The sequence below is a fragment of the Pteropus medius genome, unplaced genomic scaffold (genome assembly GCF_902729225.1).
Source record: "Pteropus medius unplaced genomic scaffold, Ma_sr-lr_union100, whole genome shotgun sequence".
In the NCBI taxonomy this organism is placed as follows: Eukaryota; Metazoa; Chordata; class Mammalia; order Chiroptera; family Pteropodidae; genus Pteropus; species Pteropus medius.
In genome coordinates, this window is record NW_024349519.1 from 18,781,670 (window position 1) to 18,803,697 (window position 22,028).

The 22,028-nt window shown below is 32.5% G+C and overlaps 1 protein-coding gene across 1 annotated transcript in view; it reads left to right on the forward strand.

Moving 5' to 3' along the window:
• Positions 1-19,314, forward strand: part of PLCZ1 (phospholipase C zeta 1) — a 38,343-nt gene extending 19,029 nt beyond the window's left edge. The window contains exons 6-13 of the mRNA XM_039882865.1: positions 906-1,055; positions 3,733-3,975; positions 5,251-5,398; positions 8,570-8,686; positions 9,782-9,954; positions 14,801-14,933; positions 18,288-18,437; positions 19,229-19,314. Coding sequence (XP_039738799.1) covers positions 906-1,055; positions 3,733-3,975; positions 5,251-5,398; positions 8,570-8,686; positions 9,782-9,954; positions 14,801-14,933; positions 18,288-18,437; positions 19,229-19,314 — 1,200 coding nt within the window. The remainder of the gene's footprint in view (positions 1-905; positions 1,056-3,732; positions 3,976-5,250; positions 5,399-8,569; positions 8,687-9,781; positions 9,955-14,800; positions 14,934-18,287; positions 18,438-19,228) is intronic.
• Positions 19,315-22,028: the final 2,714 nt, after the last annotated feature.

Here is a 22,028-nt window from a genome sequence, read left to right on the forward strand (position 1 = left end):
AATTTCTGCTGTTTTAAGCAACCAAGTTCGTGATAATTTGTTACAGTAGCCACAGAAACTAAGATATTCATACATTGAAAAGGTGTAATATTCTGTGTCTTATTCAAAGGTCTGGGATAATGCAGCATACCCTGCAGTATCTTGGTTTGTTTATAAATTGGTAAATTTGTGCTCCAATAATCATATATGGAAACAAAATAAAATTATTTTTAATAAGATATAAAAATGAGTGTTATTCTCTACTTTGTAGCAAATTTCAAATTTATAGTGAAAATATCTTTGTAGAGTCATCTTTATTTAACATATCCTCTTTATTATTAAACACTGGAAATATCTTTATCTTTGTTTTTAATTATAAAACAATGAGTTGTGTTTTTAGAATTTAAAACTGAAAAAGTAAAAAATTAACATTTCCCCTAACTTATCAGTGTTAAAGTTTTTCCTTCACATTTGAAAATATCTACATAAACACATAAACACACACATACTTTAAAAAGTAAAAATGTAGAATCTTACTCTTTGGCAACTTGCTTTTCTTCATAAGGCTATATTATAGACAAATTTCCATAGTAGTATGTATAGCTATATCTCCTTCTTAACAGATCTATGTCATTCCTTTATGTTGATATGCTGTAATTTATTTAAATAAGTACTCACTTTTGGATGCTTCAGTTTCCTGTAATTCTAGTGCAAATAGTAATAATTTTTATTTTTCTATAGATTTAGTGTTCTCTGTTTTTGCAAACTCAAAAGTGCTTAATTATTTTTAAAGAATGCTTAATTATTTTTGCAAATGTAATGATCATTAGCAATAAGTTTTAAAATAGATTAAGTGATTCTATTAATTGTATTTCAAGTCATTGAGGAGTTCTGATAAATAACTGTAGTAATGGTTAATTTTTTAGGCTTCTGATTACCCACTGGTGCTCTCTTTGGAGAATCACTGCTCCCCTCCCCAACAAGAAGTGATGGCAGACAATTTGCAGTTTATTTTGGGAGATGCCTTGCTTTCTGATATGCTTGATGACTTTTCAGACCAACTACCTTCACCAGAGGTAACATTTTGTCTGAGAAGCTCAGGTTAGAAACAAAAGAAAAAGCATATCACTATTATATTGGCTCATGAAATTGGATTAGAGGTCAATGAAAATGCTTAGATTTGATTATTTATAGAGGTGTATCTTTGCAATGTGCTGGGAAACATTTCTATGAGTGTTTAGTGAATGTATTTTGACAAGAGAATATATAGAAATATATGTAAAAATCCACATTTTTATTGTATGTCATACCCTGTGAGTCCAAAATTTCAAGTCAATTAATATTAGGCTGCAGGAATTTGGTCTGTTTTATAGGCAAAAAGCTAAGGAAGGGACAAAGATCTTGGCTGTAAATGTAGTCCAGGACCAATACCTCAGCATCTGGGTGGCAAGTTCCCTCTTTTTTTAATTCTTAATTAAAATTAAAAATTTAATGCTCTTTTCAATTGTCCTGGCTGTATGGGTCCGTTTACATCTTCAATTGAGCATAGTCAAGTATTTGGTTTAAAACAGCACCCTCACCCTACCCTCAGTATTTCAATTTGCCCTCTAGCTATCTCTTGATTATTCCCTGTCTCAACCCAAATTTCCATTTCCTCATCTCTTCACAGCATACCCAATTGAGCTTCCTCTTCCACCTGTATCACAGTAATAAATACCTCGTGGTTATCAAAGACTTTCCTACTGGTAAATTCTAATGGACCTGTTTCAGTATATATCTGACTTGTTCCTTTGACAACATTCAATACTGGGGATGCCCCCCTCCTTTCCTTGAAACACTGTTTTTTCTGTAACACCACATTCTTTAGGCTTTCCCCATTCCTCTCTGGCCATTCTTTCTTACTTTTCTCTGCTGGCCCCAAATTTTATTAGATGATAAACGAACTTTCTTTTTGAGTGATAGTATAGTCTAACAACCAATAGTTTAATTTTGACATATTATCATTTTGGTGTAGAGCAGTATTTTTATAATATTTGAATATTTTCTTTTATATTTACCTTATTCAATTGGGTGAAAATTTAAAGATAAAGGTATTTTGACAGTAGTGACAAGAAGTAGAGGGCTCATGATAAAATTGAGATGGACAAAATAAATTGAACATATGGAAAACTTTCACCTCAGAAAAATGCTCACACACAAAATATATTCAATTATGACAGGAAATAAATATTAAATAGCTTGTGCAAAGTGCTGGAAACATCATCAAAGATTTAATCTAAGAATCAGGGTCTAATTCAGTAAATTACAGTAAGTTTTAACTTTGTAAGAATAGAATTCCTCCTATTATTTATAAATCTATTTTTTAAGAAAATCTATTTTTTAATATAACATATATGTTAATATATATATTCAGATATATAGTTTTCATTACAGTTTTTGTTTCTATACTAAAGTAAGGAGATGCTTTTCAATAAGTAAATGAAAAATTAGAGAAAGTCATTTTCTCCTATTGCACTCAGTCTTCAGTGTACAAAATAATTGCCTAGAGACTGGTTAAAGAGGCATAATTCCAGTCCTACAGCGCAAGATTCTGATTCTCTAATTTTGAAGTAGATCCCAGGAATCCATTCTTTTAACAAGCACTCCAGGTGATGCTTTTGCTACATGTAGTTGCAGAGTGCACTTTGGTAAACTCTGTACCAGAGAGTAATGTAAAGGTCATGGTAAAAGAGAGAAGGCCCAAGATGATGGAATAATTTGAGTAGGTGTACCTTGAGATGACAAAGGGAAGGGACAAACAAAGCTCCTTGAAGAAAAGAACTTAACTTCATAGTCCAGATTTCAGCAGCATTGTATACAACATAGCAGACATGAATGAGTATATTTGTTATTTAATGAATATTTTAAAAGGGCAGAAATAAACTAAGTGAAAGATGGGAACCAGAAGGCTTTGGATTTAGATTGAGTGATTCTGTTGGTGAAGTTTGCCATGTTCCTATTTTTGATGGACGGGAAATATTAAGTTGATGATGCTGGTATGCAGTACAGTTGAAATGTAAAGAACATTTACAAATCTTTAATTTAAATTTAGTCTATACTAGATGCCAGACACTACAATAGACATTTTTACATACCTGATCTCTTTTAATGCTTTTTATTATTGGATAAAAGAGTAATGACCTGAAGCATTTACTAACCCGTAGTTGTAGCATTCTAACTTCTGTAACATTGCAAATATTTTAACATATATATGTGTGTGTGTGTGTGTGTGTGTGTGTGTATATATGTATGTATATACATATATATACATATATACATATATAAATATATGTATGTATATATAAATTTAACATATATATAAATATATGTGTGTGTGTATATATATACTTATACAAGTATATATATATACTTATATATATATATATACACACACACACACACACACACACACAGGGTATATATATATACCCTTATCATATATTTCAAAATTTTTAAATAGTTGTAATTTGTGAAATGTAAAAGACATGGGGCTACAGTAAGTCCCAATCATAACAGGCTTACTTTTTGGTGAATTTTGTCAATACCATAATATCACCGGTGTCCATTAGGGTATTTATAGAGGTGTTGGAAAAGATGGAGCTCTTATCTTACATCTCTTACTACTGAGGGCTAATTAAGAATAAGATGAAAAGCTTTTCCATGACTGTTACAAATGCATGTAATTGTATCTTTTACATTCTTTTTTTTCTGTAGGCATTAAAATTCAAAATACTAGTTAGAAACAAGAAAATAGGAACCTTAGTGGAAACCCGTGAAAGGAGAAATTCTGATAAGCATGGTCAGGTACAGGAATATGAAGAATATGAAGAGGCAGAAAAAGAAGAGGAAGAGGACAAAATGAAAGAATCAGGAGCATTGACTTTTTTAAAAGACTATTCAGAAAAGGAAACAGAGCCAAGAAATGTAGTTAGATTGCCACTTTTCAGGAAAAAGAGGGTGAGATGATACTTTAGGAACATCTTACATGTGATTGAAAAGCTGTCTTATTTTCTTATTGGTGGGGAATTAAAAAAAATTTTTTAGAAGGGAAAATCTTTTTCCTCTTACAGAAATTGTAATCTATCATTTAATTTTTTGGGGGGAAATATTAGCAGTGGAAAGTAATTTTTAAAAATTATTTTTTTTCCTGTTGTTTTTACATTTTTTTATTATAGTCGACAAATATTATGTGTTGTTATATATTATACATCGTGCAGTGTACAAAAGATACAAAGATAAAAAATATAATGTCTTTGTCCTCAAGGACAAAAAACCCCATAAAACACTGTTTATAATACATAGTATTATAAGTATACAAATTAGTGTGACATAAGAAGGTATATCAGGTTGCAAGTGACACAAAACTAATTCATGTGGTTTAGGTAAAATCAATTTTTGGCCCAATTAATTAATAGCCCACATGAATAAAAAGTTTAGGGAAAGGAATTCTAATTTCAGTGATAACTTGGTATAGCGTTTCAAGCAAAGTCCAAAGAACTTAATTTCTTTCTCCAACTTCAGCCTCACTTTCTCGATATTGGTGCAAGACTTTGCAAAGCTTCAGCTTTATGTGCTTCCAGGTTCAAATCCCCTGGAAAGCCTATCCGTTTCTCAGCTGACCACGCAAATTCTTTTTGTACATTGACTCTTACTCAATTATATGCACATCCCTGAACCAATCACTATTGCTAGGGGAATGCAAAGCTTCAATTAGCCAGGCCCGATCTACATTATTGATACTTAGCACATATATTGAGCATGAACAAGAAATGTTTTCCCCAAACAAGACTTGGGAAAGGGGCTAAGAGAAATGTAAAGGATATAGATGCCAAGCTGTAAAAGAGCCAGTGTACGCTATACAGTAGAAATTACTCCAAAATGTTAGATCACACTGGAAATGCAAGTTACTCATGAAAAAAAAAATCTAAATTTGTAAAATTCATGAGAACAAACTGAAGTCTTTAGGAAAAAAGAAATAACAATATGTGTCATCCTCAATACTTGTTATATTAATTGGAATTTTAGATTTGGGCTGTTTCATATAACATTAAACATTATCATCATAAAAAATAATCACATTGACCCAATCCAAATAGATTTTACAGAGAGATAATCTTATGAAAAGACTAAAATAATTGATGTGAAACTAATTTTCTTTGTTGGAAAAGATATTTTTCAAACTATTAGTGCAAAATTGTGAATTTACTGCATTTTATTTTTACATCAAAAAAGGTAAAAGTGGCTCTGGCCCTATCTGATCTTGTCATTTATACTAAAGCTGAGAAGTTTAGAAGCTTTTACCATTCAAAACTCTATCAACAATTTAATGAAACTAATTCTATTGGAGAGTCAGAAGCTCGAAAACTTTCAAAACTTTCAGGTAAATTCTTATGATTTAAATAGATGAAGTGTTTAAACATGTTATATTCACTGCTAAGGTGTCCAGATTGGTCAATGATATAAAAAGTACATTCTCATAAGTTTTTCAACATATTTAACATAATTTAAAAAAAAGTTACATTAAATTTTATTTCACAGAACTTAACCAATAGTTAACTTCTTTAAATTATGAAATTTTGATTGAGAATATCTAGTGTGAATACTTTGTGGGTGGGGTTGTAGTAAGTTTATATGGGAAAGCAGAGAGTGACGAGGCTGCAGAGGAAGGCCGAGCTAACTTGCAAGTAACTTGAACTTTTTCTTGAAACCAAAAGTGAGCAGGAGAAGATTGATATCTCCGGAGTCACATGTTCCCTGTGTGTTTCTGAAAGATGCCTTTGCTAGCAGCTTAAGGGTGAGACTGCCTGGGGGGAAGAGATGAGCCAGGGTCAACTTTGTGGACTCAGTAGGCATCTAAGAGGCAGAATTAAATAGACCTGGAGGCTCTCTGTCTCAGGTGAAGGAGAGGGAAGAAATGGCACCCAGGCCAGAATGCCAGATGGCTGTGCAGTGTGTACTGTCACTGCACACCTGTAGAGGTATGTTTGTCTCTGCATCTTCTTTTATCTATCTTCTGATTCTCAATCTGAGGTGGGTTATTCTGTTTGGTAGAGCCCAAGATGCAACAAAGCCCAGGAAAGAGAATGGGAAGCAACCCTACTTTCTTTTCAGACTTATATGGCAGGGACTATCCCCTACTTTAAATAGGGATGGGCAATTAACAGTCAAGTGACTTTGCAACTCCTTCTGAGAAATTGCAATCTACCATCTTATATAGAAACACTATGGCAGAAAATTCAGTACCTGAAACTGACTTGAGAAAAATTATTGACTCTTCGGAAATGTGGATTCTGATATATTTGTTGGTTAGCCTCATTAGGCTGGCCACCGGTACCCAAGGGTTTTGAGATATTTATTAGCTCATCTCTTTAAACTGCCTATTAGAGAGAACCTGGATGTATATTTTAGGGCCTTTTTTAAAATTGCAATTTGTGATAAAAAATAAATTCAGTAGTTCTGGACCACAGTTAAAATAGTAGAGTAGAATAGAGAAGAGTGTATTATATGCAATAAGAATAAGTATTGTTTTATTTATAATTTATAGTTGTGTCTTGGGTTGTGATATAAAATATATTTCTTACTATGAAGTCTTGTCAACGGAATTTGAATTTGAATGACATACTTTACTAGTCTCTGTCCTTTTAAACTATTGGATGTATTTTTGTTTGTGGGGATGGGACCTTTGGGGACAGCAAAAGCAGTAAAAGTATTAATAATTCTCTCACTCTCATTGTGTCAAACACTTGCTCAAAATCTGAAAAATTGGGTAATTCTAAATTGAGTTATAAAGTATAGAATCCCCATCTCTTTAGAAAGAGTATAGAGCATTTTTCTTGAACCCAGAGTCAATAATAAATAATGATATGGGCAAAGATGTACTGCAAGGATGTTTATCATTATTAAAAACATAAACATCAAGTTTATAATAAGGTAAAATCAGAAATAGCACTTTTTATACCTATAAATATTTTGCAGTCATTGAAAATATAGTAGAATGATTATTGAAGTGGAATGATTTTGTGTTATTTTAGTAAGTAAAACAATAGATTTATAAAAGAATAAACAATATAATTTAATAAAAAGCAAGTATATACATATGACAGAAGAATGGAAAGAAACATACCAAGAGGTTATCAGAGGTTATTAACTGAGTGAAGAGATTATATGTGGTTTTATTTCTTATTTTTTAAATTTAATTTTCTCATTTATCTAAAATAAACATGAATTGCATTTGTAATAATGGAGCATGGTTAATTTCTATAGGTTACTCTCAGAAGTCACAAAATCATATTATATTAAGGGTCCTTAGTGATCATTCATGTTTATCACTTTGGGAAAAATTAAGACCCAGAAGAATACATGTGTTACCAAAAGATAAACGCTTTGTATTATGATGCTAAGATACACATGGTACTTTATACATGAGTAACTTCAAAATACACTTTTTCTCAAGGAGCGTATAACTTCTGAAAATGAGTGCTGATGAAATAACTATAATTAATGTTAACTTCAATGACTAATTTTTTACTTGATAATGCTTCCTAAAGAATAGTATTCAAGATGAGGGTGGCAATGATTCTATTGTAGTTTGACTAGCGAATACAGTGGACCATAGGCATTAATCATTTCCCCATGACTGGTTAGCATATTAACAGGAATGGTTGTGAGAACAGGATCTGCCTAGTGAAAAAATAAAAACCTTGGAGAAACATAAAATTTGTGGTATGTTTCAAAAATTTGAAGGGTGTTCAGTGGTAAAGGGTGTAAATTAGTTTTGCATCTTAAATGATTTAAAGAGACTATATAACAATTTAAACTTATAAAGAATATATAAGTAAAAACAAACAATATATATAGAAACTCAAATTGTGTGTGTGTGTGTGTGTGTGTATGTGTAGACTACAAATGACCTTATTTTAGAAAAACATTTAAAATCATCAGAAATATTGGGAGGTAGCAAGTTCTTTTTCAACAGTTCTCATTCAATGACTAAATGAATTTGTGGGGAAGATGTTGTGGTAGTTAGGGTTGGAAGCCGAATCATATAACTTTAAGGTCCCTTTCAACCCTGAGAATTTATTAAATATTCAACTGGATTAATTTGTATGACATCATATAGCTTTGTATGACTTACATGTGATTCTGTCCTAATGTGAAAACCAAAGAAAAGGCAAAATGTAGAAAGATAGATACTACTTTTGTTTTAAAAAATGGATGCGTTTTATTTTGGAATTTTATATATCCTTATGTCAAAGTGAAATTAACTTGTATGCAAAAAACAACAAAATATGTTATCTAATCATTTTTTTCTCAAGTGAATGATGAGTGTGCATAAAATTGTGTAATAAATTATTAATTTCTCAGTAACAGTGAATTACACTGTCAAACATAAAAGTACAGATTTATTTTGATTTCCATGAATTGCAAATATTTTTGCCAAGACAATACATATACATATTATCAAAACTATTATAGAATTATATAATATGTAAAGTAGTTAATTTAATTTATTTGAAACCTTTCACAATGTTTGAATAATTTTTTTTTTTAGCCAATGATTTTATTCTTCACACCAGAAAGTTCGTTACCAGAATATATCCCAAAGCAACAAGAGCAGACTCTTCTAATTTTAATCCTCAAGAATTTTGGAATGTAGGTTGTCAAATGGGTATGTTATATAGAATACTGAGATTTTTTTTTTTTTTCACAAAAATAAGATAAAATGAATTACTTCTGTAAATTAATGAAAGATTCTTGAAAAGAGTTCCTTAGGAAGATTATTTGGGCCCTGGGTGTTTTGTGGTCAGGCAATAACAATAAGTCATTAGTTTCAAGAGTTGAAGTTATTTCTAAACGTGTTGGAGAGGGTAAATATAGGTAAGAGTTGGGGGCATGGAAGTAAATTCATGAACCATTAGCATGGAAAGTGTAGGAAGGGAAAAAGGAACACAAAATGGATGCAAGAGGAGAGTGAAGATAAAGTCCTTTGCTTGAAAGATTTCCTAAGGGCCTCTTCAAATTAAGTGACTTCTACCTTTTATACTTTACACCAGCTTCTGCTTTTATAGCTGAAAAGTGAATGAGATTGCATAGCTTTGTTATTTGTCATTACCAGATCCTCCCTGTTCCAAATTGATCAGTTGGTATAGCACTAGAACTAACCAGTCAGAAAGTACCAGGTATTAATCCTGCTACTTGATTGTGGGAAGGCCTGGAGGTTTGCAGAGACGGGGAGAACAGGGTCAGGATAATGGTGGTGGGGTGTTGGCGTGTGGATGGTGATCCCGAACGCAGTGGCTATTTACTAGTTTATATGCAGGTATTTCCATATTTTAACAATATTGCTCTGCCTCTTTCTCAAGTTCTCCTCAAGTAATAACAGTATCTCTTTGGACCTGAAAGTTTATGATATAGTTGTTGTCTTCCCTTCCGGCATTTAATGTACTGATTTTCTTTATTCTCATATTTCTTGGATATTATCTGACATGTACATTGCTATTGTGTAGTCTATACTGTGTGCCATTTTGATTCCTTAACTCAAAGCTATAAAATAATTTATAGACTAAACTTTGAAACTCACCTTCGTATGTTGATATAGTCATGGCAGATGGAAATTTTTATAAATTATTAGTTATTTGGCTGATGAGGCTTGCTCCTAAACTGTTTGAATATATAAAATTCATGATTAGGTTTCAGTAAATCTATTAACTGTGTTAATACCCTCTATTTCCTGACAATGTTAAAATACTTTTTTTTCTCACAGTGGCTTTAAATTTCCAGACCCCTGGTCTGCCTATGGATCTTCAAAATGGGAAATTTTTGGATAATGGTAGTTCTGGATATATTTTGAAACCACAATTTCTAAGAGATTATGAAACAGAGTTTAATCCATATGAAATACCACAAACCAGTAATCCAGTTACACTTACGATAAGGGTAAGATTAATAACTATTTTTTCTTTTTTGGTTATTATATAAGCTAGATAGTATATATTAATATTTTGAATTCCATTGGTTTCCTTTAATGCCTTTTAAATTTCGGCTGATCATTTTGGTATTACAGGTGCGTGGCATTTTAGCATCCTTCCATATCCAAAAAATGTCTTTCTGTTGACTTTTTGAATGAATGATTACCAGCCTGTGAATAGAAATATTGAGGCTAAAACCTTCTCCTCTCCAAAGGTGATATTATCCCATTGTCTTTAGGCATTTATTATTGTGGTAGAGAAGTCTCAGTTTGGCCCACTAAATTACCTTGCGGATATGCTGTTTTTCCCTCCTTAACTTTAGGGAATTTTACTAGGAAATTCTTGGAGCGATATGATTTTCATTAGTCTCCAGAATTAGACTTTCATAAGTTCAGGATTTTCTCCCCTCATGTCTCTGAATATTCCTTGATTACTTAGAAACCAATAGTATTCACATGCTTTCCTTGAGTATCTTCCCTTCATGTTTACTATTTTGTGTCAACTTTATCACTTTCTTGTTTCTTCTACATTTGATTTTCTCTGTATTTGATTTTATTCTTTACTGATTCCAATGTAGATGTGAATTTTCACCTGCATTATTAGCTTTTCCTTCAATTTTTATTTACCTCATATTGCTTCCTTTTTATTTCTACCCAGTACTCTTCCTTTGACTACTATCTTATTATTTCATCTCCCATCTTTTTTTTTATTACATCCTGCGTGATTTTGAGGACAAAAGTAGTTGTCTAAAATGTATTGTATCCCATAAATACTTTTCAAAAACTTTCTTATTCTTCTATAACCTGTGTCATTTTTGTTTCCTTTTTTTAAATGTCACTGAATCTTTTGACAATTCCTACCTTTTTCTCTCCACTTCATTATAAGCAATTCTATTTTATATGGTAACTGTTGTTTGCAAATAAATTAGGTGAGTTTGGTCTCTGGTCTCTCTCCCTACTTAACTAGTTGCTCCTAGAACCACATGAACCACCTCAGATTCTACTCTGGAATTTTGATACTTATATTGCTGTCCCTGGTCAGTTTTATTGCGTCTAGAGTATAGTTCTGCTGGCTCTGCTGGCTGATAACTCTCCTGCTCCCCTAACCTGGTTGTCAGGGGGCTAGAAACTCTAGACTCTCCAGAATGGACTTCTTTCACAACTCTCCCCATCTCAGCTCTTTACTGTCATAAAGTCACAGTGTATTGGAGGGATCATTTTCATTCACTTCAGGTCCTAGCCATTTTGTCCCAGAAGAGAATGGGAAGAAGTTTAAGCACCATTTTCCAGAGATTAATGCGAGAAGAGGGTACAGCAAAGATGAATAGGATGAAAATGATTCTGGCTACCACAGGAAATAGTGCCAGTGAAATATGTAACTGACTTTTTCCTAGTTTTTAGGGATTTTGTGACTCTAAACTAGGAACATATAGTAGATAGGTAGAACAGCACTGGATGCAGCCCAAAATTGATTAGTTGGCACTGTTTCTAGAATCTGACAAAGTGTTGTTGTACCTCAAGCTTATTTTACAATGTTGTCATAACCTTAGTATCCTTTTTGTAACTTTAGTACAAAATTTAAAAAATTAATCTTTTCTTTTTTTTTGGTTATTATATAAGCTAAATAGTATACATTAATATTCTGAGTTTGAATTGAAATCCTTTAATACCTTTTAAATTTCTGTTAATCTTTTCAGATAATATAGGTGGGTGTTTTCGGCATCCTTCCATATCTAGAAAAAGTCTCTTTGCTGCCCTTTGCATGAGTGAAAAATGCAAAAAATTGCATTGTTCTGGTTGTTTTAAGCAACTAGTCTAGTTCTAGTTGTTGTCCTAGTGAGAAGAAAGGATGAATCAGCCACCTTTTAAGATCCCTTCACACAAATCTCCTTGTGCTTCTGGGGCTCTTCTCTCCTTTTTTCCCCCTACCTCCTAAGCAATTCTTCCTCACTTTCTTTTGTGGGTTCCTCTTTCTCTACCTCCACTAAAATATTTATGTTGCCTAAAACTTTTTCTTAATCCTTATCTAGAACTACATATTCTCCTTGTGTCCTTTTATACACATTCATGGTTTCAGCCACCAACAACGCTCGAATCTTTAATCTGGCCTCATTTGAGGAGTATAAAAGCATATGTTTAATAGTCTACTCAGAATCCCTACCTATTTAATCACTGTTCTGCCAAACTTAAAATATTAAAACTGGAACATCCCTTCCTAATCAAATATACTTCTATTTTATTTAAATCTCAAAGAATTGAGTCAAATTCATTGACTCAGCTCGAATTAGAAAACTGGGAGCCATTCTTCTCTTTAGTATCTTCTTCACATCCCATGTCCAATATATCTCTAAATTCTGTGGGTCCTACTTCTAGATATCTTTCTAACCTGTTCCTTGGTCTGATGTCATTTGCTGCTGTCTTTTTTTAGGAATTTGTCACCTGTCATCACATCTGTTCCTTTGGTTTCGTAAGGGGTTTTCAGGTAAACTGTCTCACTTCTCTTGATCCATCTTCCAGAGAGATTGACCAGAGAGATTTTGCTACAATGCTAACCCTATCATGCCTACTTAATATTTATTCATGTCTCCTGATTGCTTTCTTAGTCAGGCCATAGCATACTACTGTAGCCCCATCTCTCACCACTTCCAGTCTTCACCTTATTCTGTAACCATAAGGAAGCCATCTCTGTTTATGATGACACCTCCATGTATTACATATACTGTTTTCTTTGACTGGACTTTCTTCCATCTTTCATCTGCCTGTTGGGCTGACTCATTTTTCAAGAATCTCTTCTTCTTGGAAGCTTTTCCCTATGCTTGGTTGTGCCTCATTTTGTAGTTTTCTTTTCTTTCTTTTTTTTTTTCCCCATAACATGTTATGCATGCATATATTATGGCACTTACCACATTGTATTATAATAGTTTATTTACTTATAGTACTTGTCATTCTCCCCCATTTGTCTGAGGATCTTTTAAGGATGACTGTGTTTTGCTCAGTCCTTATTCACAGTGCTTGACTCAAAGTGTATGCTCAATACATGTTGGTTAATTAAATGGATGATTTCTTTTTCAAGTTGAGAATAATAAAAAGAACATACGTTCTCTTTTATTGAGAAAGTAAAGATGGAAGATAGGTAGTCTGCACAGATGTTTCCAAATACCATCTGTTTGTAGTATGAGGGGTCTCATGTAGGGGCATAAGTGACATGGTATAAAACAGACAGGGTTAATGACTTTCCCAGGAAGCTGCTACGAAGCCATGTGTCTCTCCCTCTTGTTTCTATAATATGAGGGAGCTTAGTGATTACATTTTGACTTGCATAAATTGTAGAGGGCATGATTTGGCAACCAAAAGACCTAGTTTTATTACTTTTCCTATGCCTTTGATGATGCCATTCAACATTTTTGGTTTATTCTTGGTCATCTGCAGACTGAGAGTTTAGAATTAAGTCAGTTATTTTCAAGCTTATAAAAACTGTAAAACCATTTTTTTAAGTTCCAAATTTCATGCATAAGGCCAACAAATGAAAAGAGTTACTCTGATAGGCCATTGAGGATTTTCTGTGACGTCTATCCTCTGCAGTTGTCCCTTGAAGGCTTTGTGAGTGTACAAATTATTTGAACAATAATCTCTAAATTCTTTTTCAGTTCTCATTCAGTTATTATTATTCATTAGACTTTTTTTTGTTTTTGTTTTTGTTTTTGTTTTATTGGCATGAGGTGCACTAATGGAGAACATTCTCCATGTTGGTAGAGCTGATATTCAGCTGGTGGGCTCTGGTATCGGTGTACTAGTTGTTTATGACCAATGTTCTTTCTAATTACTCTAATGTCTAATTCTGCCGATTGACTGATGCCCATTTCATACTGGTTTAAATATTTGCACAGTACTCTGGTCTAGCTAATGCCATAATGTGTAGATGTAGAAAAGGAAAAATTACATGTTGACTTTTTTTTTCTTCTCTTCCTTCTTTTTCTTTTCAAACTTAATTTTTATTTGTTCCTCTTTATTATAATCTTCAGAAGTTGAAATCATACCTCAATGTTTACATTAGTATATTTTGTAAATGAGTATACTTCAAATACTGATTTTTGTTTAAATTTTGTTCCTTAAAGTAAAACAAATCTTTGCTTCAACAGTTAGCTTGACTAATAAAAGGCTAAGTAAAACTATTGTTAATTACTTTTCTAATCATTTTTTTCTGATACCCAGTCCCTAATATGCATATGAAATAAATAATTTTGTAATTCTCAGGTTACTTATGATAATATGGACAACAGTGGATAATGTAAAATTTTTTGATAAATTATTTAAACATATAAATTATACTATCATAAAATGCTACCTAGGAGATTATGTGTTGCTTTTTCTTACATTTCAGAAGTAGTATTCACATTGTTTACAATTTTTTGCTGTATATATACAATATGAATTTGAAAATAGTTCGTTACCAGAGTAACTCAGTAGAAGGTGATCATAACAATGCTTGTAAGTAATGCTTTTTAACAAACATAACAAATACTTTTAAAATAAAAACACATGTTGTACCATAAACTTTGGACAATGTGGTTTCTACTATAATCGCATATTGGTAAAATGGAATAATTTAGACATGTTCCTGATATTCATCTAGTAATACTTGAGGATAAAATAGTTAAATTTAAAATTTTGCATTATTTTCCACTTTTGGTTTTTTTTAGAGAAACTTATTTAGAGTCTCTGGTTTTTTTTTTGTATACATATTTCATTTTGAAATTAAGTGGTAATGCAGTTTGATATTTTGTTAAATTCTTATATTCAAATATATTTGCACAGCTCATCAGTGGTGTCCAGTTGCCTCCCAGTAGTCATTCATCATCTAACAAAGCTGACACATTAGTGATTATAGAAATTTTTGGTGTTCCATATGATCAAATGAAACAGCAGACCCGTGTAATTAAAAGAAATGGTGAGCTTCTAATATATTTTATTGAACTTCTGTTAGACTTTTTGTTGGAAAGTTTAAAAATTATATGTTGATAGAGTTTTAATATATATTTGTTATTCATAAGATAAAGGATTTGCATTATGTTCAAGATGCAGCAAAAATAACTTGATAATGATTTAATGCATTATTTAGATACATTTTCAGATTACAGATACAAAAATTTATCTGACCTGAACAATTACTACTTTTTTTTCACTTTTCCCTACTTTTTATGTTTTCAACAATATCATTGAATTAAGAGAGGCATTTTGATGGCTGCAAAGCTTCTTAGCTTCTAGTCTCTGTGTAAAATAAAGAACTTATGATTATTCTGATACAGCATGTTACACATTCTTCACTGCTCAAGTTATTTTAGATAAATGTCTGTGGCTTCTGACTCAGGCTAAAGATACCATAGAAACCTACTCATACAATGTTTGGATTCATAATTCATTCATTGTTGCTAGAGGGAAATGTAGGAAAGGAAGAAATGACTCTGGTAAGATTTCAGTATTCTAGTATCCCATCATATTTTATGTAATACAGTACTGAAGTTGTCATTTCTTCTCTTAGATTGAAATCATTAAGGAAATTCGAAAAGTGTAGATTCCTGGGATTAACCCTTAGTCAAGATCACCTTGGGGGAGATCTTGGAACTGATTTTTGAGTCTAGAATCTTCTTTGAGTGCATATTCCCCAAAGTATAGTGGACTCCATTTCAGAGTCTAGAAATATGCTCCAGGCTAAATGGCATAGACAGAGAAGTAGGTGATATTTTATTAGTCTTTTTTTCCGGGGGTGATAATCCTCTATAATATTCACCAGCTCCCCCCGCTCCCCACCCCAGCAGTACTCCTCTAGCATGACCCCTAGTGCAAAAGGCATGGAAAAAAGATTTGAGAAGTTTTGCTTCCTCATCCTGTGTTATCAGTGGGAAAGAATATTGGTGATGACTTACTGCCTAATTGGCACCCCTTAGAGCTGAAGGCACATTATTCTGGCAGTGTCTGCTAATGATGACTGCTAATATCAGGAAGCTTTTAGTGACCTGTCTCTGTTCTCTCTTGTCATCTTACTTGAATCTTCATGGCAAATCGCACAGAACATTTATCTATTCAATACCTTCCTTATAATACTATGATATTCCATTTTTTGTTTTTGTTTTTTGTTTTTGTTTTTTTTTGGGAATATCCCTGCAGAAATTCAATTATTTCCATCCAACATCACTGAGCCCATTATTGAAAGCCTGGTGCTAAGTATCAAGAAGCTTAAAATCTGTTTATTAAATTATTATGTATTATTATGTATGTCTAACTATTATGGATAGTTTATAGTTCAATATGGGAGATGAGATTCAAGTAAAACTATTATGATAAAGAGTTATTAGTGCTTATTAAGGAAAATACAAAGAATTGTAGTGAAGGGCAAATTTGGAGATAGTTCTAGGAGAATGAGTATAATTTTTTACAGAGATTGGAGATAAGAGCATTTAAGGCAAAAGGAATAATATGAGTGCTAAAACATGGAGAAGACAAAATTTAAACATGTTAGAGAAAAGTAAATAAGTTTAAGGTGAGTGGAATACAGATTACTTAAGAAAGATTAGTGTGAGATGAAATAAAAGTTATATTGGGGATAGTCATGGAAAATCATGAAAGCTTTGATAAGATGTTAGGAACTTTCTCTTTTGTAGAAAATGAATAAAATTAAAAAATTTAAACAGGGATATAACACTAACAGAGTTGAGCTTTAGGGAGATTGTTTCTGCAGATTAGATAAGAAAAAGTATATGAGAGGGAAATGAGAAATACAAAATAGAGTCAGGATATGATTTCACAGAAGATGTAGAAATCAGGTCATAAAGGACTGTGGCATCAGAAAATGAATGGAGGATGTATGTTAGGAAGACTAGCAAAAGTTTAGATAGCTGGACAAGAGGGATTCTAAGAGGGCTTAGCTGCTAGGTTAACAGTAGTGTAATAAAAGACATGAGAGTCTGGGAGAAAAAAAGATCACATTAGGATAAGTTGTGAAAGTAATTATTTTTGGTTATGCTAGGGAAAACTATTCATAATGATCAAATTTGCTATTCAGTTTTACTGTTTTTTGACAACTAAAAGGACTTTCTCATATAACATATGATTTTGCGTGTTTGTACGTGCATGCAAGAGAGAGATCAGTATAAGAATTTTTTGCAGATATTTTGCAGTGTCTATAAAGAATCAACTCTTAAAACTGCTTCTGTACTTCATGAAATTATTTCTCTTCTTAGGGCAAGGTAATACCATCATTATTTCATCCTGAATCAATTAGTTTAATATTTTTGTAGACATGGACTGCATCCTGGAGTTCTGTCCAGTAAATGTACACTTGTGAACACAGATGCACCATAGAAAACATAGATAAAGTGTAATTAGCCACAAATTCTTCAGTGCTTCTGGAAATGTAACTCAAAAAGCAAAAGCTGGGAAAAAAAAAAAAGCTATTGACATAGCAGGCATAGCATTTCCTGTGTTTGTGAAAACCAATATATATTATTTATCTCAGGACTTCTGAGTTTTTATTAAGTACATTATATTTGATCTGGATGTGAGTTTCCTGATTCCATTAAATTATGCTTAAATATTGGATGATTTGGGTTACATTGTGACACAATTTGGATTTCTCTTTTGTTAAGAGATTTTTATTTGGGATGATCTATTTTGCTGGAGTCCTAAATTACTCATCACCTTTGGATTTTAAAAACGAGCACTTAGTCACAAGAAAGGTCAAGAGCTGGCTTTAGAGCACTCATTATCTAGCTTTCAATCCAACAACTAAAGCTAGATTATGAGCTCTACTCATAATAAGACCTGCTATAAAAAAATGATGTTACTTCTTCATGTCCCAACTTCTCTGTTAATGAAATTGCATAATGATTAAACATTTCTGCTCTGACATTAGACTCTATTTCTTTGAATTTCTGCCCACCATTAATGACTAGGTAAAGGCAATATACTTTATCTTAGGAAGTTATGTGGCATCTTTTTGGTTCAGTTTTTTCATATGTAAATGTGGAGAGTAATAACCCTGATATGGTTGTCGTGAGGATTAAATGAGATTATCTATTTCAACTTCTTAGAATACCACCCAGCAATAGTAAACACCCAATAAATATTGTTATTGTCAATATTATTTTCTTAATGGGTGCATTAAAAACTGAAGCTATTATTATTAAAAACAAGCTATTATTATTGAAGTGTTGAAAAGAAAAATTTTGGAGAGCAGGTATTATGCATATTTCCCTAGAAATAGTGTCTATGATTCTTTGATACTATCTATTCCTTTATGTTTCAGCTTTTAGTCCAAGATGGAATGAAACATTCACATTTGTTATTCAGGTGCCAGAATTGGCATTGATACGTTTTGTTGTGGAAAATCAAAATTTTTTAACAGGAAATGAATTTCTTGGGCAATATACTTTACCAGTTCTATGCATGAGCAAAGGTAATATTCCTAAAAGTAAGATGATTGTGCTGACATTTAAATGTAACTTGAGTTTACCAAAGACAAACTTTGATAGAACCAATAGCTCTCTCTATCCATGACAGCCATGTAAAGGGAATTTTATGTATTGACACGCATGTTTTTTTCTCAGTGGAATTATAGAAATGTGTTCTCATATGGAATGTGAGATTGGGGTGCAGAATCTCTAAGAAGACTAATCCAACAAACTTGGCATGTATGAGCATTTCTTTACTGGCTCATAGTTTTTTTGTTTCAATTAAGAATAGTCACAACTATCATAAAGAAATGAAGGACGGGAATCGAAGAGAAGGGAGAGGCAGTGACTCATTTTTTCCACCTGAGGAGAAGAGACTGCTAGCCCAAGACTATTCTTTCTTGACTCTTTTCAGGGCTGCCTTTATGTTGCAGTCACCTTGTGGGGTGATTTACACTGTACTCCCAATTACCTTGTCTCAAAATGTTTACTTTTCTGACACCATCTGAGAGGTACCTAGGAAACAGAGTCCGAAGCAGAAGGGTGGTGGCTAATTTTGGAGAAGCTGCACTTTGAGGAAGGAGAAGCATGAGCTATGTTCTCAGTTAAGAGGAAGTCAGAATAGAAACTTAAATATTTTATTTTTTTTTGTGGAAAACTAATATATAAGATGAATATAACTACGTAGTTTTTAGCTTGTGCTCATTAAAGATATTTTTTTTCTCAGTAGCACTATCAGGGCCATTGGTGATTAATTGATTATTATTGTTCTAATGAGATCTGATTTCTTTTGCAGGTTACCGCCATGTTCCTCTGTTTTCCAAATTTGGTCAGAGTCTTGAGCCTGCTTCACTGTTTACTTATATTTGGTATGTCAGATAGCAACTAATAGTACCTGACATTATCAGCTGTACATCACAATAAAACAGCCAAAATAAATGTTCAGATATGTTTTCCTTTTTTAAACATAGAGCAAAATAATTATTTACAAAGACAGAAATATTGAGAGAATTCAGTTGTAAATATGCAAAACAGAGCATTGGTAAAAAGAAAACAAATTCCAGGGGATTCCTGACCCCGTGTGGTATTCTCTTAAGTTTCTCCTGCCCCTCTACTGCTGAGGCTGCTCTTTCGACTGGCTTGTATCTTTTTTTTTTTTTTTCATTTTAAAAATTCTTTTATATTAGTTTTGGGTACATAGTACAATGGTTAGACATTTATATAATTTATGAAGTGATCCCTCTGATTACTCTAGCACCTATCTGGCTCTACACACAGCCATTACAATAATATTGATTATATTCCTTGTGCCAGACTTTACATCCCTGTGACTGTTTTGTAACTACTAATTTGCACTTCTTCATCTCTCCACCATTTTTACCCCTAACCTCTCTCCTTTCTGGCAATCACCACTTTGTTCTCTGTATCTGTGAGTTTGTTTATGTTTAGTTTTTTCATTACTTTCATTCCTTAGATTTTGCATATAAGTGAAATCATATGGTATTTATCTTTCTCTGACATTTCACTCAGCATAATATCCTCTAGGTCCTTCCATGTTGTTGCAAATTGTAAGATTTCATTTTTTATGGTTGAGTAATATTCCATTGTATATATGAACCATAAATTCTTTATCTAGTTGTCTACTGATGGACATAAGATATGGTTCCATATCTTAGCTATTGTGAATAGTGCCACCGTGAACATAGGAATGCATAGATCTTTATGAATTAGTGTTTTGGTTTTCTTTGGATAAATACATAGAAGTGCAATTGCTAAGTCAAATGGTAGATCCATTTTAAATTTTTTGAGGGTTTTCCAAACTTTTCCATAGTGCCTGTACCAATTTGCAATCCTACCAACAGTGTACGAGCATTCCCTTTTCTTCAGATCCTCACCGATATTTGTGGTTTTTTGAATTATTAATGATAGCCATTCTGACAGGTGTAAAGTGATACCTCATTGTGGTTTTAATTTATATTTCTCTGGTGGTTAATGACCTTGAGCATCTTTTCATATGTTTACTGGCCATCTGTATTTCCTAATTGGAGAAATGCCTGTTTAGGCCTTCTGCCCATTTTTAAATTGGATCGTTTATTATTTGTTGTTGTGTGAGTTCTTTATATATTTTGAATATTAGCCCCTTATCAGATGTATCACAGGCAAATATCTTTTCCCATTCGGTAGGTTGTATTTTTGTTTTTTTTGATGATTTCCTTTGCTGTGCAAAAACTTTTTGGTTTTATGTAGTCCTATTTATTTTTTCCTTTGTTTCCCTTGCCCGAGGAGATATATCATAAAAAAAATTACTAATAGCAATATCAGAGAGTTTATTGCCTATGTTTTCTTCTAGAAGTTTTATGGCTTGGGGTCTCACATTTAAGTCTTTAATTCATTTTGAGTTTATTCTTGTATATGGTGTAAGAAGGTAGTTCAGTTTCATTTTGTTTTCATATATCTGTTCAATTTTCCTAAAACCATTTGTTGAAGAGATTGTCTTCACCCCCATTGTATATTCTTCCTCCTTTGTCATAGATTAAATGACCATATAAGCATGGATTTATTTCTGGGCTCTCTATTCTATTCCATTGATCCATGCATCTGTTTTTAAGCCAGTACCATGCTGTTTTGATTCCCATAGACTTATAGTATAGTTTGATATCAGATATTGTGATACCTCCAAATTTGTTCTTTCTTAAGATTACTGTTTCTGTTGGAATCTTTTATGATTTTATGTAAATTTTTGGATTATTTTTTCTAGTTCTCTGAAAAATGCCATTGATATTTTGATAGAAATTGCATCGATTCTATAGATTACTTTGGGTAGTATGGTCATTTTAACAATGTTGATTCTTCCCACCCATGAGTACAGTATACGATTCCATTTATTTTTATCTTCTTTAATTTCTTTTTTCAATGATTTATAATTTTCCAAAAGCATCTTTGCTTCCTTAGGTAATTTGATTCCTAGGTATTTTATTGTTTTTGATGCAGTTGTAAATGGGATTGTTTTCTTAATTTCTCTTTCTGAAAGTTCATCACTGTTGTATAAAAATGTCACTGACTTCTGAATATTAATTTTGCATCCTGCTACTTTATTGAATTCATTGAACAGTTGTAACAGTTTTCTGGTGGAATCCTTAGTGTTCTATATATATAGTATCATGTCATCTGCAAATGATGACAGTTTTACATCTTCCTTTCCAATTTGGATGCCTTTTATTTCTCTTTGTTGTCCGATTGCTATAATTAGAACTTCTGGTACTGTGTTGAATAGAAGTGGTGAAAGTGGGCATCCTTGTCTTGTTCCTGATCTTAAGGAAAATGCTTTTAGCTTATCCCAATTGAATGTGATGTTAGCTGTAGGTTTGTCATATATGGCATTTATTATGTTGAGATATATTTCCTCTATTCCCACTTTGCTGAGAGTTTTTATCATAAATGAGTGCCGGATTTTGTCGAATGCTTTTTCTGCATCTATTGATATGATCATATGATTTTTATCTTTCAATTTATTAATGTGGTGTGTCACATTAATTGATTCACGAATACTGAACCATCCCAGGAATAAATCCAACTTGATCATGGTGTATGACTCT